This window comes from Myxocyprinus asiaticus, chromosome 2 (assembly GCF_019703515.2).
Source record: "Myxocyprinus asiaticus isolate MX2 ecotype Aquarium Trade chromosome 2, UBuf_Myxa_2, whole genome shotgun sequence".
Taxonomy (NCBI): domain Eukaryota; kingdom Metazoa; phylum Chordata; class Actinopteri; order Cypriniformes; family Catostomidae; genus Myxocyprinus; species Myxocyprinus asiaticus.
The window spans coordinates 23,407,754-23,422,831 of record NC_059345.1 but is presented as its reverse complement, the minus strand read 5'-3'; the positions used below and the strand labels follow the sequence as shown (position 1 = coordinate 23,422,831).

Genomic DNA, 15,078 nt, shown 5'->3' with positions numbered 1-15,078 from the left:
GCAAAAAAATAAGAAATCAGGAAGGGGGCAAACACTTTTTCACACCACTGTATATCTCTGAACGCGTAGACAAACATTTGGAGAGATGCACATAAAATACACTGAACTTTCATAAATCTATATACATAAAAAACGATTTCTGTAACACATACTATTATTTCCACAGTAGGCCAACATATGTATTTTTTAAGGCAAAATTAAGGCAAAATTAAGTAGATGTGTCATTACAAGAAAAAGTCTAAACTGTTGATGAACATGCTACACATGTGGCGTAACTAATTAGTTTTGTTTTTCACTGTCTTAAATGAAGAAAAATTCTAAATACAATGTAAAGATCTTCTTGAGAAAGTTCCTGGCCACCACCCATCAGATGCTGTCCATGGTCCTGATTCCTGAAAGCAATTTGATTGTGTTCCAAGTAGATTTCTTATTTTCAGTTTATACTATTGTACCCAACCTCTTAAGAATTTGCTTTACTTTACAACAGAAATGTCACTGACCACCAAAACAATGTATTTTGCAGAATTAATGATAATTGTCTTTTAATAAATAAATAGCAGCTTTACAAAATTATAATATTGTAAGGATGATGGGTTAAAAAAAAAAAAAAAAAAAAAAGAAAAACAAAGTCTAGTAAAACATTCACAGGCTATGGTATAAAATGGCAGTTTGAACATGGACAGGTGATTCAGGAAAATTCTAAGGTTCTACACATAAAAACAGCAAGAATTTACAGCTTTATTCATTAAATGTTCCTGGACGTTCTCATATGAACATTTTCGGTCATACAGACAAACATTTGTTGTCATGAACAGTCCGTCCAGATAAAGTAAATGGTTTAAGTACTCTTGTGCAATGTTGCTTCTTCCCTCAGTCATTCATGACCACCTGATGAGGCATCTAACAACTAATCTTACATTCAGGAGAGAGTGTTCTCCAGAGCTAGAGGCTATTAGGCTACTTCAAATTAGAGAAAAAAAAAAAAACCTTCTGAGGAAATCCTAAAGAAGCAATTTGGACTTTTCAGCTAAATTAAACCCTTCTCGAATTGCACTTGTTGTGTCTTTTTAAAGATTAAAGAAGCACACCAAAATCTGTGATATGAGTTTTTGTGGAGTTTGAATTTCACTCATTCTGCTGTTTGGTCCAGTTTGCTATGCCATTGTGAGAAGTGGTTTGAAAATAACTGGAGTATTGCAGTCATTTCCACCGCATTTATTGACCAGGAAAAGATGATATGGTGTCTTAACTATGCTATTGTGTTAATACAACTCCCAAAGGATCCAACATATATTACTGGAGATATTTATAAGCTACACAAACAATAATCCGACTTGCAAGTGTTTTTAGACAGCATAGCTTCATCCATATTTTAATGCAACTAGCTTGGATGGGGCAGTCATTTCTTTTCAAATTTTTTTTTTTTTTTTTTTTTGGATTTGCACTGCATCTTTTGTAATTACTCAAATGACCACAAGAGGATGCTGTGACTCTACCTGTCAGATATTTGCAGCACACTGAGTAAATTGCAGTCTTATGGTGTCAGCAATACTCATAGTGTCCAGTGCTGCTTTAGTAAGAGACTGGGCGCTCATGCAGTACTTATTGGCATTCAAAAATCTGAACTTGTTAACAAAAACACTCATACTGTAAATACATTGACATTCTCTCTCCCTTTCCTTGCACTGACACAATATCTCCTGGTCAGTTTATTGTTTCTGTTGCTAACTCTTGATCAGAATACATTCTAAGCTATGATACAGCTGAGGTTGTAGAGACAGCCAATCACAGTGCTGTTATGAGTTCTTTTAGGTGTTACATCTCCTTGAGACAAATCTAGGTAGATCACTTGGAGCAAAGTCACACCCCGTCTTAGTGTCTATGTCAGATTCAAAGATACCTTTTAGACACTGCTGGTGTGTTCTGTGTGCGTATGGCTGCTGTTAATGGAAAGCTCTGTTATTCCTGGTTTCAGCTCCAGTCCAGGGTCAGTGTCCATGTCATGAGGCTCCAGGTTCCGGATTCCATTCCCATCCCCATTTCGGCAGTTACTGTTCCGATCAATGGCAACTTTTTGGCAGATAAGGATAGGCGTGACTGCCGCATGAGATGGACAAGGAACATGTATAGGGATGGGTTTAAGCCCCACTTGTCTATACTGGCAGTGCATGTAACTCGAAAATGCCCGTCGGTAGGTCTTGTTAAACAATGTGTACACTAAAGGGTTAACCCCTGATGAAATGTACCCCACCCATACAAACACATTTAGCAGTTCTGTGAGTAGTGGCTCATTACAGGCACCATGGCAGATGACATAGAGAACATTGGTGATGAAAAAGGGACACCACATGATAAGGAAGAGGAAGAACACCACACCCAACACCTTGGATGCCCGCCGCTCATTCTTGATGGCCTGCATCATTCCACGCCGGCCGCGGGCTCCTCCTGGGTCCCGCCCAGCAGGCGAATTCAGCTGAGAGGGAGCTTCTGAACTTGGGATTATTGAGATGGTGTCCAATGGCGTGGTCAGACTGAGGGTTTTTCCATCACTGTTGCTGATCCGAAGACAGTTCAGGCTGTTGCGACGGGATGGAGCTGAAGGTGGGACAAGCTGGGTAGAGAGCGGTGCCGGAGGCTGCGAAGGCTGCTGAGAAGAGGCTTTACCCTCATAAAGGAAGACTGTGGCCTGATGTTGAAGTGCTTGGACAGTGAGACAATATGTGACCACCATGATGACCAGGGGGATGAAGAATGCAACAAAAGAGCCAACCAATATGAAGCGTTCCTCATTCAGAGCACAGTTGCCATTTATAAAAACCTTCTCTCTGTTACGCAGTCCGATCACTGGGATAGGCATTGAGATACCTGCAAGAGAGCAAGAGAGAAGGGATTGGGTTTGGGTAGAGATAGAATATATAATAAACTAAAAGATCTATCTACATGTGTAGAAAAAGCCTTGTAATCCAACAATATTAGTTTTAAATTGACAGGAGAAGAACAGGGAGTGAGACTGACAGGGAAAGAAATAAAGAGAGAGGTGCATGTTGAGGAGACTGTCAATGGAGCAACAAACTGAATTTTAAACCATTGGAACAGCCAGACTAACAAATGAGAGAGAAACTGAAGTAAGATGTTGGAGACAAAAGCAAAAGACAAACAGGCCCAGTAAAACAGACTCAGAGGTCTCTTTCTGAGACAAATCTACTCTCATTTCCAACCAGATCAGTATTCCAGATGGTTGAGAGAGATGGTATTTTATTTTATTAGAGCAGATGAATCAGACTTTCGAGGCAGATGGAGCCTTAATGCTGTTTTGGATCGAGATAAGAATAAAAAAGCATTGGGCTCATGTTCAAACGGGAGAGAGGTTAGATGTGTGAACTCTCTGTCATCTGCACTGTCATTACTAAGTCATTAACAAATGAGACAAGAGCCCTCTGTTGAGAAAGAGAAAGAGAGATGGAACAAAAGGAGACAAAAAGAGAGAGACAAAAAGGATAGATTGTAACAATGAACAAAGACAGGGAGAGAATGTAAAAGAAGAAGATATATCCAGAGGAGGGAAAAGAAGAGAATTGTGCTTTCTTGTATGTTTTAACTTCTTAGTGGTACTGTCATAAGTTTGTTTTTGTATGAACACTCACTGAGCAATTTATTAGGAACACCTGAACACCTACTATTTAATGTGATTATTTAATCAGACAATCGTGGCAGCAGTGCAATGCATAAAATCACACAGATACGGATCAGGAGCTTTAGTTAATGTTCACATCATAAAAAAATGTGATCTCAGTGATATCGACCGTGGCATGATTGTTGGTGCCAGACACCAGGCTGGTTTGAGTGTTTTGAATATAACGCAACAGTCTCCAGAGTTTACTCAGAATGGTGCCAAAAACAAAAAAAAATATCCAGTAAGCGGAAGTGCTGTGGATGGAAAACTTTGTTGATGAGAGAGGTCAACAGAGAATGGCCAGACTGGTTTGAGCTGACAGAAGGGCTACCGTAATTTAGATCAGTGGTTCCCAAACCTGTCCTGGAGGCACTCCAGCACAACACATTTTTGATATCGCCCTACTCAAACACACCTGATTCAACTGTCAGAAAAGGGAGACGTACAAAATATGCAGTGTTGGGGTGCCTCCAGGACTGCTTTGGGAACCACTGATTTAGATAACTACTCTGTACAATTGTACTGAGCAGAGTAGCATCTCAGAATGCACAACACGTCGAACCTTGAGGCGGATGGGGTACAACAGCAGAAGACCAAGGCACTTTATTAGGACCATAGTGTTCCTAATAAAGTGCTCAGTGTGTAAATGTATGTATATATACAGTTGTGCTAAAAAATGTGCATACCCTGGCAGAAATTGTGAAATTTTGACATTGATTTTGAAAATATGACTGATCATGCAAAAAAACTGTCTTTTATTTAAGGTAGTGAGCATATGAAGCCATTTATTATCACATAGTTGTTTGGCTCCTTTTTAAATCATAATGGTAACAGAAATCACCCAAATGGCCCTGATCAAAAGTTTACATACCCTTGAATGTTTGGCCTTGTTACAGCACAATACTTGTTGACCCCTCTCCAAACATAGCGCTTATGGTTGTGACCTTAAAACTCTATTTTAGTCTCGTCACTCCAAATTACAGTGTGCCAGAAGCTGTGAGGTGTGTCAAGGTGTTGTCGGGCATATAGTAACCGGGCTTTTTTGTGGCATTGGCTTCTTTCTGGCAACTCGACCATGCAGCTCATTTTTGTTCAAGTATCGTCGTATTGTGCTCCTTGAAACAACCACACCGTCTTTTTCCAGAGCAGCCTGTATTTCTCCTGAGGTTACCTGTGGTTTTTATTTTTTGTATCCCAAACAATTCTTCTGGCAGTTGTGGCTGAAATCTTTCTTGGTCTACCTGACCTTGGCTTGGTATTAAGAGATCCCTGAATTTTCCACTTCTTAATAAGTGATTGAACAGTGCTGACTGGCATTTTCAAACTTTCGATATCTTTTTATATCCTTTTCCATCTTTATAAAGTTCCATTACCTTGTTACGCAGGTCTTTTGACAGTTCATTTCTGCTCAGTGCATCCACGTGAGAGCTAACAAACTCATTGACTATTTATACACAGATACTAATTGCAATTTAAAAAGCCACAGGTGTGGGAAATTAACCTTTAATTGCCATTTAAACCTGTGTGGGTCACCTTGTGTGTCTGTAACAAGGCCAAACATTCAAGGGTATGTAAACTTTTGATCAGGGCCATTTGGGTGATTTCTGTTACCATTATGTTTTAAAAAGGAGCCAAATAACTATGTGATAATAAATGGCTTCATATGATCACTATCCTTAAATAAAAGACATATTTTCAAAATCAATGCCAAAATTTCACAATTTCTGCCAGGGTATGCAAACTTTTGAGCAAAACTGTATTCTTTAAATACATACAGTACAGCATATGTGAGCATTTCTGAGAGAGAGTGTGTGCACTTGCATTAATTTCTAAGAGCAGGGTAAGAAAGTAGATGGGGCATTTCATCTTTCTTTCCTTGGACATTGTAGTGAAAGGTAGAGAGAGTGAAAAAGAGGAGAGAGTGAGGTAGGTGGCAGAATGAGATTATATTATGTTTTTATTTTCTTTCTATAACAAAATCATTAAACCTTCAAGAACAAATGCCAGTGATACCAGTCAATCCAGACAGTAATTTCACTCATCTCTCTGCTGTTAAAACAGATCAGTTATGGTCACTCTATATTGAACACAAGCTTGACTATAGATGGCGCTAATGCAATAGTGTGCCAAACCCTTAGCATTCCATACAAAGTATGTGAAAGTTAACATAATGTGTGCTTTACTTTGAACAGTAGGTGATGATCTTTACTACAGATTACTGATTTCTAAAACAATCTTCAACATTTAATTAATGAAAATTAGAAAATGTTCTTGGTGAACTGCTCTTAATGATGGAGAAAATCACCAAACAAACTGATTTAAAGAATGTAATTTCAAATTAATTTTCATTATTGCTCTAATGAGTGGTCTCTACACATTTTGAGGCTCTTGTAACCTTGGGAAACCCCACAACATAAGTCTGGAGTTCTCAGGGGTCCTGTGAAATACTAACAGATTCCAATGAATTCAAAAGGGCAACTGGTTGCAGTGGACAGAAATGGACTTTAATGGGTATGAATGGTCTTATAGAACTCTTCGATCTAAAGACCTCTATTGACTTCAGAATGTAATGGTGTGTTTGTCCCTTTTTCTGAACTTACAAGGTATTTTACAGCATTTCCTCCTGTAATGCTGGTAATGTGGGGATGCTGCATCATTCCATTCAACCCCCAGGATCATTTTCAAAGGAAATACCACATTTTGTTCAGATTACCATATAATTGGATGTCTTTAAATGTTTCTCTGACCTATTGAAATGGTCCAGACTGCAGCAATCTTCAACATGGCCTTGGTGCGTGAGTTGAACCGGCTGTGCTCGATTGGATTGCGTATGGCCACGTAGCGGTCAAGAGAAATGGCACACAGGTGCATGATGGAAGCAGTGGAGAAGAGCACATCCAGATATATCCAAATAGGACAAAGAGCACTGGGCAATGGCCAGGCATAATCTAGAGAGAACAAAAGAGAGATTTTAAACATTCTTAATGAAAGCAGCACCAAACCAGCACTAACCAGTCTAGACCAGCCTGGGAATTGCATGCTGTTTAAGCTGGTCTTTTTAGATAGAAAGAAAGAGAAAAAGAAAGAAAAAGTCAGAGACAGAGATAGAGGGCAAAATGGTAAGACAGTTAAACAAGGCTGTGTTATGTCGAAGGCTTGACATAACCAACATTAAGACCCAGTCAGGTTATGTAAAAAGCAAGTCATTTAGAGTTGTGTAGGCTCAAGGATGAAAGAGAGAGAGAGTGACAGTGAGAGAAATAGAGAAAGGCACACAGTCATACTTGGTCTACAGTGATAAAACCTGAAATCTTCTATTATAATGGTTTGCATAACAAAAATATTGAGAATAAACTACATTTGTACATTTTCTGAAGAAAATTTGAGTAGTGCTTGCCTGTGCAAAGTTGTCAGGATGCTAGAGTGTTAGGTAGTGCAAGTGATTGCTTAAAAATGTTATGGCATTCCAGGGGCGTTTCTAGGGTCAGTGGATATTCGGGGCATAGCCCAGACTGCTGTGGTTACATAGGGCCACCTTTGATGAAATATTGAAATATAAAACATTTTAGGGCAGATTCACTAAACAGTTGCGGCACTTTTGCGCGTGGTATTTCAGCGTAAATACCTGCGTCTTATTCACTATCCAACCGCAATCACATTTAGCAGGTGCAATCAGTGCTGAAATTGCTCGTCGTCTTCAATATTTAAATGAAATCATTGTCATTCCTTTCCACGCAAACACGCCTCCTTTCTATGTAAATCAGACTCATTAAAGATTACGCTTCATTCACAAAACTCAGTGCAATTTACCATTTGGATCCGGCGATTACCGCAAAATGAAAGTTGGCGGTAAAATGAGTTTTACTTAAAGAGATGTTTGTGAAAAAAAATTTAACTGATCATTTCAGCAGTAATTAATCAAATACTCATCCAATGATGTTGATGAACGTTATAAACTGGCATACTGTATATCCAGATGTTCGGTGTCATCAAGCAGATGTTCTGCATGTTTAAAGCTGTTCAGTCCTGGCAGGGGTCAAATACGGTGGTCTGTGGCATTCTCGGCTATATTGCGCTCAGAATCGGACTACAAGATCAGAAATGCACGTGCAAATTGCATTCAGTAACGATTTTGTGGATGCGTTTGTGCCATTGCCTGATCTGCATAATTTAGTTAATCGGGCGCTAAACGAGCGCAGTTAGTGCGTGCAAAATTTTGTCAATTTTAATGGCTGCAATTCATCCATAGTGAATCTGACCCTTAATAATAAAAGTTTAAAATGTTACATCTGTGAGGTGATAAGGTATTTATATAGTTAATATTGAATTATTACCTAAACTAAAAGTAAAATACTAACTTTTGTTTCAGCCTCAGACATGCTGCTTAAAGATCAGAAATTGTGTGCTTTTAATACTGTATTTTCAAACATAGTTAAAAAAAAAAAAAAAAAAAAAACACTATTTTGTCCCTTTTACCTTTCCGTAGTTCAATGCACATTGTGTATAATTGGCAGTTTTATAGCCTATTAATGATTGTCTGGTGTTTTTAACTTATTTTAGCTTATTTATCATGCTGTAAATATGCTTAAATAGGTGCTTATAAGAAAGAAAAAAAATAGTTGCTAGATTTGGCAAAGTTTGCGATATTCATAGCATGAGGTCTTTAAAAAAAGAGTTTTGCAAAAAATGCAAATGTCCTGGCTTGTGACTTAAAGTTAGCAAATTCTTGAACGATTTCGCCATGGCGCCATCAGACCAGCTTAAATTCGAGACAAATCGTGTCCCGTATTGATTTTATATGGGACGCATTGTTTCATCTTTAAATACAGGACGATCCTGTATTTTACGGAATGGGTGGCAACTCTACTTTTGCTGTTTGGAATAGCATACTAGCACACGACTCTTACTATTTCAAACGTATCTACAGTATACACTCACTGAGGACTTTATTAGGAACACCTGTACGCCTACTAATTCATGAGACTATCTAATCAGCCAATCATGTGGCAGTAGTGCAATGCATAAAATCCTGCAGATACAGGTCAGGAGCAGTTATTCTTCACATCAACCATCAGAATAGGGAAAAAGTGTTATCTCAGTGATTTCAACCGTGACATGATTGTTGATCCCAGACGGGCTGGTTTGAGTATTTCTGTAACTGCTGATCTCCTGGGATTTTCATGCACAACAGTCTCTAGAGTTTACTCAGAATTGTGCAAAAAAAAAAAAAAAAAAAAAACATCCAGTGAGCAGCAGTTCTGCGGATGGAAACACCTTGTTGATAAGAGAGGTCAACGGAGAATGGTCAGAATGGTTCGAGCTGACAAAAAGGCTACGGTAACTCAGATAACCACTCTGTACAATTGCAGTGAGCAGAATAGCATCTCAGACTGCACAACACATCGAACCTTGAGGCGGATATGAGGCAGAGCTACAACTGTAGAAGACCACGTCGGGAACTTTATTAGGACCATATTGTTCCTAATAAGGTGCTCAGTGAGTATATATTGCAGAAACAATAAGAGTAGTATGGTTGTATGCAATTGTGAACACAACCACTGAGTCCGGCAACTTTCTACTCGTATTAAAGTGAGGGAGGTGCGATGCCAGAGCTCCTAGCAATGATAGCAAAAAGTCAGATAAAGGAAGATTTTGACGCATGGTACGGTGATGAGGGAGAAAGAGTTCAGTGCTAGAGAAAAATTATTCGGGACTATCTGCGCCCCTGGGCTCAACAAATTGCATGAGGTACCATTTGAGATACCATTGATGTCCGCAGCACAAACAGTGTGGGACAAGTTTAATACTTAGGGTTAGGGGGTTGTTCAATCCCTAACACTGATTATAAGTAATCAATATTATCACACAAGATATCAACATGTTGCTTCTGAAAATTCATTTACCTTGAAATCAACCCCATTGAGCCGAATTCGTGACAAGTGCCGTTATCAGCCCCTAGCAGACATTTTTGCATCAATTTAAGAGTGGACACATTTCCCTCTAGCGCTACTGAACTTTTTGTGTGAGCAACCTCAGAGACATAGGTTCTGGTCTTGTGGGAAGTAATTATGTTCATATAAACAATGGTTAGTGCAATTTGAAGGTTGCATTTTCACTCTAAAATAAAACTTTTACTCCACTGATGGTTAGGTTTATGGTTGGGGTTTGGTTTATGGAGCAGAGTTAATAAAATATGCATTCCTTTTGACTGTATTACAATATTTACAACTTAAAAAAACAAATCACTTATGGCGTCACTCTGGACATTTCACCCGGAAACTGGAGCTCACACGTGCCCATATGTTCAACAACACTTCCATCTTCAGCCACTGGGGGCAAGTGATTCGAATTTTGGCAAGCACAGACCGATTTCAGCAACAAAACTTCCTACTGTTGCCAAATTCATAGTGTGATGGAACTATCAATACTAACAAAAGTATTAGTGATGCTTGCTCTTAGCAAACAGCACTAAAAATGTATCAAGATTTTTTCATTCAATTTTTGTTAACTTTTAGTTCAGCAAACATTGAATGAAACAAGAGATTTGAGATGATGCCTCTAACACAAAATTTCAGACTTCAACTGATAGGCTTTTAGGTGACAGAAGTGGCTTGCTCTTAGCAAACAGCACAAAAAATTTATCAAGAGTTTTTTGAAGACCAACATTCAACTTTTGCTAACTTTTAGTTCAGAAAACATTGAACGAAACAAGAGATGGGGACAAGAGATGATGCCTTTAATACAAAATTTCAGACTTCAATTGATAGGCTTTTAGGTGACAGAAGTGGCAAAATGAAAACGTCCCTCAGAGAGGACACGCTCTAATGCAGGGTCAGGTACTCTTACAGAATGTTCTACAGGTCTCGAGGGGCATGTCTGAGGGTTCAAATTGATTCACTATCAATTTTATGTTTTATTGGCGCCCAGGACAAGTGAAGGCACTCCAGTCATGGGCAGAATGAGACTGGACCAAATCCAGACCACACTGTGGAGCTCAGGACAGCTTGTCTGGAGATCTAAAGCCAAATTAGTGAAATTAATGATAACAGTTTTTTTTTGCCAGCATAAGACTGGCAAATGTTTTGACACAGATGGTGAGCAAGGGGTTTTCTCTCCTCGTGTATTTGTCCATATCTCTCTGGGTGGTCCCATTCATACTCTGCTGTCCACTGATATAGCCCACAGTACATGTGATTACACTTCCCCTAAATGAGAAAAAAATGACTGCAACAGATCCATGAGGTTCCAGATTACGGGGTTAAATAAGAAGCCAGAGAAAGAAATGGGATATACTGTAAAGGTGTTGGAGGTGTGGTGGAAAGCATGGGGCTGGAGATTTAGTCGGATTTAACCCCCAAATGAAGGCTTAATTCCTTTGTAGCCCCTAAATGGCTGCACATTTTAACAGGAAAAGGAAAAAAAAAAATAAAAAGAGTGCATAAGACCCTCCCTTGTATCCAAACAGTGCTGCAATTTTCAGAGACAACCTTTTTAAGACTCAATTTTCCAATTTTGAGTAATAGTACTTTATTCTAAATGTCACTGGAAGCCAGTGTGAAGACCTGAGGATTGGGGTGATATGCTCAGTTTTTTAATTTCTGGTCAGGATCCTGGCAGCAGTATTCTGTATGAGCTGCAGCTGTCTAATAGTCTTTTTGGAAAGGCCGGTGAGGAGCCCATTGCAGTAGTTCATCTTGCTGGCAATGAATGCGTGAAGAAGTTAATCTTAAGTCTTGTTTGGATATGAGGCACCTAATTCTTGCAAAAAATTTTAGATGATAGTAGTCTGATTTAGTTATTTCTTTGATATGACTACTGCCACTAAGATCTGATTCTAAAATAACAGCAAGATTCCTGACTGATTTTTAGTCTTTGGACCCCTGGAGTAAAGGAAAGTTTCACCTTAAACAGTTTGTCTTTTTTTGTAGAATACGATGATTTCTGTTTTGTCTTTGTTTAATTGAACAAAGTTATGGCACATCCAACTGTTAATTTCATCATCAGTGGACATGCTGGACTATTTTTAACTGAACTGTGGCACGAATCGAAACATAATTAACATGGCACCGGGCGATACATTCTCTCATGTCACATATGATTTAATCAGCATGTTGATGATAGAAACATACACACACACATACACACACTCCTCAATATAACTGCCTTTCATCACTTGATTGGTCCAGCTGCATAAGGCCCTTTGCATCTTGCTTTGATTAACTGAAACAACTGATAACTGAGCCTGGATTTACATGTATAGTGGATTAATTTCTATCTCAGTGCAGACAGAAATGGATGGTGTGTTGAAACACAATACAAAAATGAAAAATCATCTGTTTATGTTTATGCATCACTGATATAACTGACCGAAAGGCAATTAACTCATTAAGCTCTGACTTTCAACATTTTTAAGATGTCTGTGATAAACAACTTGGCTCATGGCTTTGCTTATGACTGACACACACTGCCAGAAACATACTTTCACTCAGTTTTAAATATGGGTTCTCTTATACTCTCTTCCTGTTAAATTTTAACATCCAAAGTAATTTAATTCAGACAAAATATCAGAAATAGAAAAAAATGTGTGTCACATCACAACAGTTTAGAGAGCTTTGTTGACAAAAATGGGAGCAATCTAGTTTTGTAATCGTCAGTCTAACCAGACTAAGTTGTTGTTGCTCTAGAACCTTTACATTTTGAGGGCATTATCATGCCCCTCGGCCACTGACATGGTTGAAGACTAGCAGGTACCAGAGCAGTGCCAATTTTTACAGCCCAGAACCACCTTTACTTTGGTAAAAATAGGACCAGATTGAATACGGGCTCTGGCACAGGCATCCTGTTGGTGTAAAAGGGCTAAAGGCTAAGAGAGTATAAGTGAGCCTGATCTCATGAAAATTACACAACTGTGGTCACATTTTTGCAAAATGATATTATGTGGCTTCTTATATGTATCACTGCAGTTCAGAGGTGAAATGTCCACTGAGTGGTGCTAAAAGCAAGTTTCATTTTCTCCTGAACAGATGAGGTTTTTAAGTTAATGCTGTATTGAATTTTAAAGGAATAAAACATACCTGCCTACTCTAAACCTTAAACCTAAACCTAACCTATAGTGTCATAAAAAGCAAATGTAAGGTGAAAAACAGAAGACGTTTTGGAGGTTAATGCTCTGTTGAGTTTTAAATCAACAAATCCTACCTACCTCCCTACCCAAAACCTTAAACCTAACTGTTTGTGTAATCAAGGCAAATGTGACGCAAATGTCAACGCAATTGCTGAAGCAATCATGTCGTTTTTGTGGTGCTTCTATGACACCTTTGACTCACGTGTCGACTCGCATTCAGTTGTGTCAGGACGCGTCCCTGTCCTTTGCATCTCAAGTGCAACGCTCTATCAGTTGAACTACTGCACAATTTGACCACATTCGAACAAGCTTATAAATGTAGTTGGCTATGCAGTGCAAATGGTAAAATGTATAATGTTCAGGGCTGGCCCATCCTACACATGATATAAGTGTCCATTTAGGGCCCCAACATGTCTGGTGGGCCCCATGAAAAGTGCATCGTAAGAAACATCGGATACTTTTATTTTGAAATTCCCTGTAGCTCTAAGTATTTCATAGCTCATGCAATCAATGCAAGAACTTATCATTGAACATACAAATTACAATGTCTGTGATAACCAAAAACAACATATTAAGAATAAGATGTGCTCTATATAATTACCTAACAACAAATAAATGAAAGTTAAAACAATTACAATAATAGCAGTTTATATAAAATCAGCAAACAGTAAAGCTATAAGCAATACACAGTACTTTGCTAAATTTACTTATACCTCATTGCATTGCTGGGTACTTTAGTGCTACTTCTTATCACAGTATTATTAGACACAGAATGCACATCCTGCTGAATAATGCACCTGACAGAAATGCAGAAAATAAGTCATTAAACATATAACTTGTGGCTATTTGAGTCTTTGCGGCTTACTTTGCTTAACGGATGGCAGAAACAGAGCTTGTCAAAGCATAAGACTTGTCACGTTTTGTCAAGAATAATCTGGGGAAGGAATTCAGACACTGCCGACCCAAAAAAAAACTCACGCAGAGTAAAAATATGAGCAATTAATCTGCAAAATAACCAAACTATCCTATCTACAAATCTGCTCTCTAAGAGGTTTATGTTTATACTTTACATGTATTTATATATTTTTCGAGGTGTTGTGTTTATAGGCTCCATTTAAATAATTTTATTTATACATACTTTTCCCCCCATATTGCAGCAGCTACCTGATTTTCACTGATGTTTTAACTTTTATTCACTTTTGCTTTTATTCACTTTTTTTCTGGCCAACTTGTTTTTTTCTAGTTTTTTTTTTTTTTTTTGCACTAAATAAACCTTTATGCAATGTTATGTGGGTTGATGACATGAAATTTCAAGAATTGTCAACAGTGTTCTGTGGTGTGACATACTTTCTTCATCTAAAACTATTTTAAACAGCACTTTACAATATGGTTGTGTTTGTTAACATTAACTACATTAGTTAACTTACAAAATAATTTTGGCTTATGTTTCTACATATAGTAATGCATTTTTAACATTAAAAGTTATATATGTTAACATTAATTAATGCAATATGAACCAACATGAACAAACTATGAACCACTGTGATTTTACAAATTAACATTAACCAAGATGCTGTAAAAATGCTGTAAAAATATATTGTTCATTGTTAGTTCATGATACCTAATGCATTTACTAATGTTAACAAATAGAACCTTATTGTAAAATGATTCCCAGTAATTATTATACTTGCAGTTTCCATGACCTCATGTTCATTGAGACACTAGTTTATTTGTAGTTCTCAAGTTGAAAGGTGACTAAAATGGTGGAAAACTTAAAATAGTGAAGAAATCCTGTCACATCCTGTCATGTACATTTTAACCTAACATCTTCATGTTGAGGAATAATGTTATTTCTCATCTACTGAGCTGCAGAGTGCTTATTTTTGAGTGCTTTCTCTTAAAAACAAAAACAAAAAACTAAGCAGTACTTTGCAGTTGTTCTAAGGAAATATTTACACTGGTGGGGCCCATTTTCATAATTTCGCCCAGAGCCTCATAAACCCACGGGCTGGCCCTGATCATCTTACAAGTCATGCACTATAGTAAAAGTGTTTTGTTGTCATAAAGGCAGCATTGTGTAAGGAACAGGCCGAAAAGTAAATTTTTATGAACTGATAATCTGCCGTTTTACTCGTGATTTGTATGAAAGTTTATAAAAGTAACTGTTGTTGTTTTAGAGCCTCTAGTGTTCATTTCACCAGGAAACTGTCACAATTAATGTTTTCCCCAAAGGGAAAATATAATCACTCTAATGGTTTTCTCAGATGATATTCTCATCACC

General features: G+C 38.0%; 1 protein-coding gene across 2 annotated transcripts in view; it reads right to left on the bottom strand.

The window, feature by feature from the left end:
• Window positions 1-649: 649 nt before the first annotated feature.
• htr2cl1 (5-hydroxytryptamine (serotonin) receptor 2C, G protein-coupled-like 1) overlaps window positions 650-15,078 on the bottom strand; it is a 174,527-nt gene continuing 160,098 nt past the window's right edge. For both annotated transcript variants that reach the window (XM_051722998.1, XM_051723008.1), the window contains 2 exons: window positions 6,421-6,621; window positions 650-2,865 (listed from right to left, as the gene is read on the bottom strand). In XM_051722998.1, the coding sequence (XP_051578958.1) occupies window positions 1,904-2,865; window positions 6,421-6,621 (1,163 nt within the window). In that variant the 3' untranslated portion in view covers window positions 650-1,903. The remainder of the gene's footprint in view (window positions 2,866-6,420; window positions 6,622-15,078) is intronic.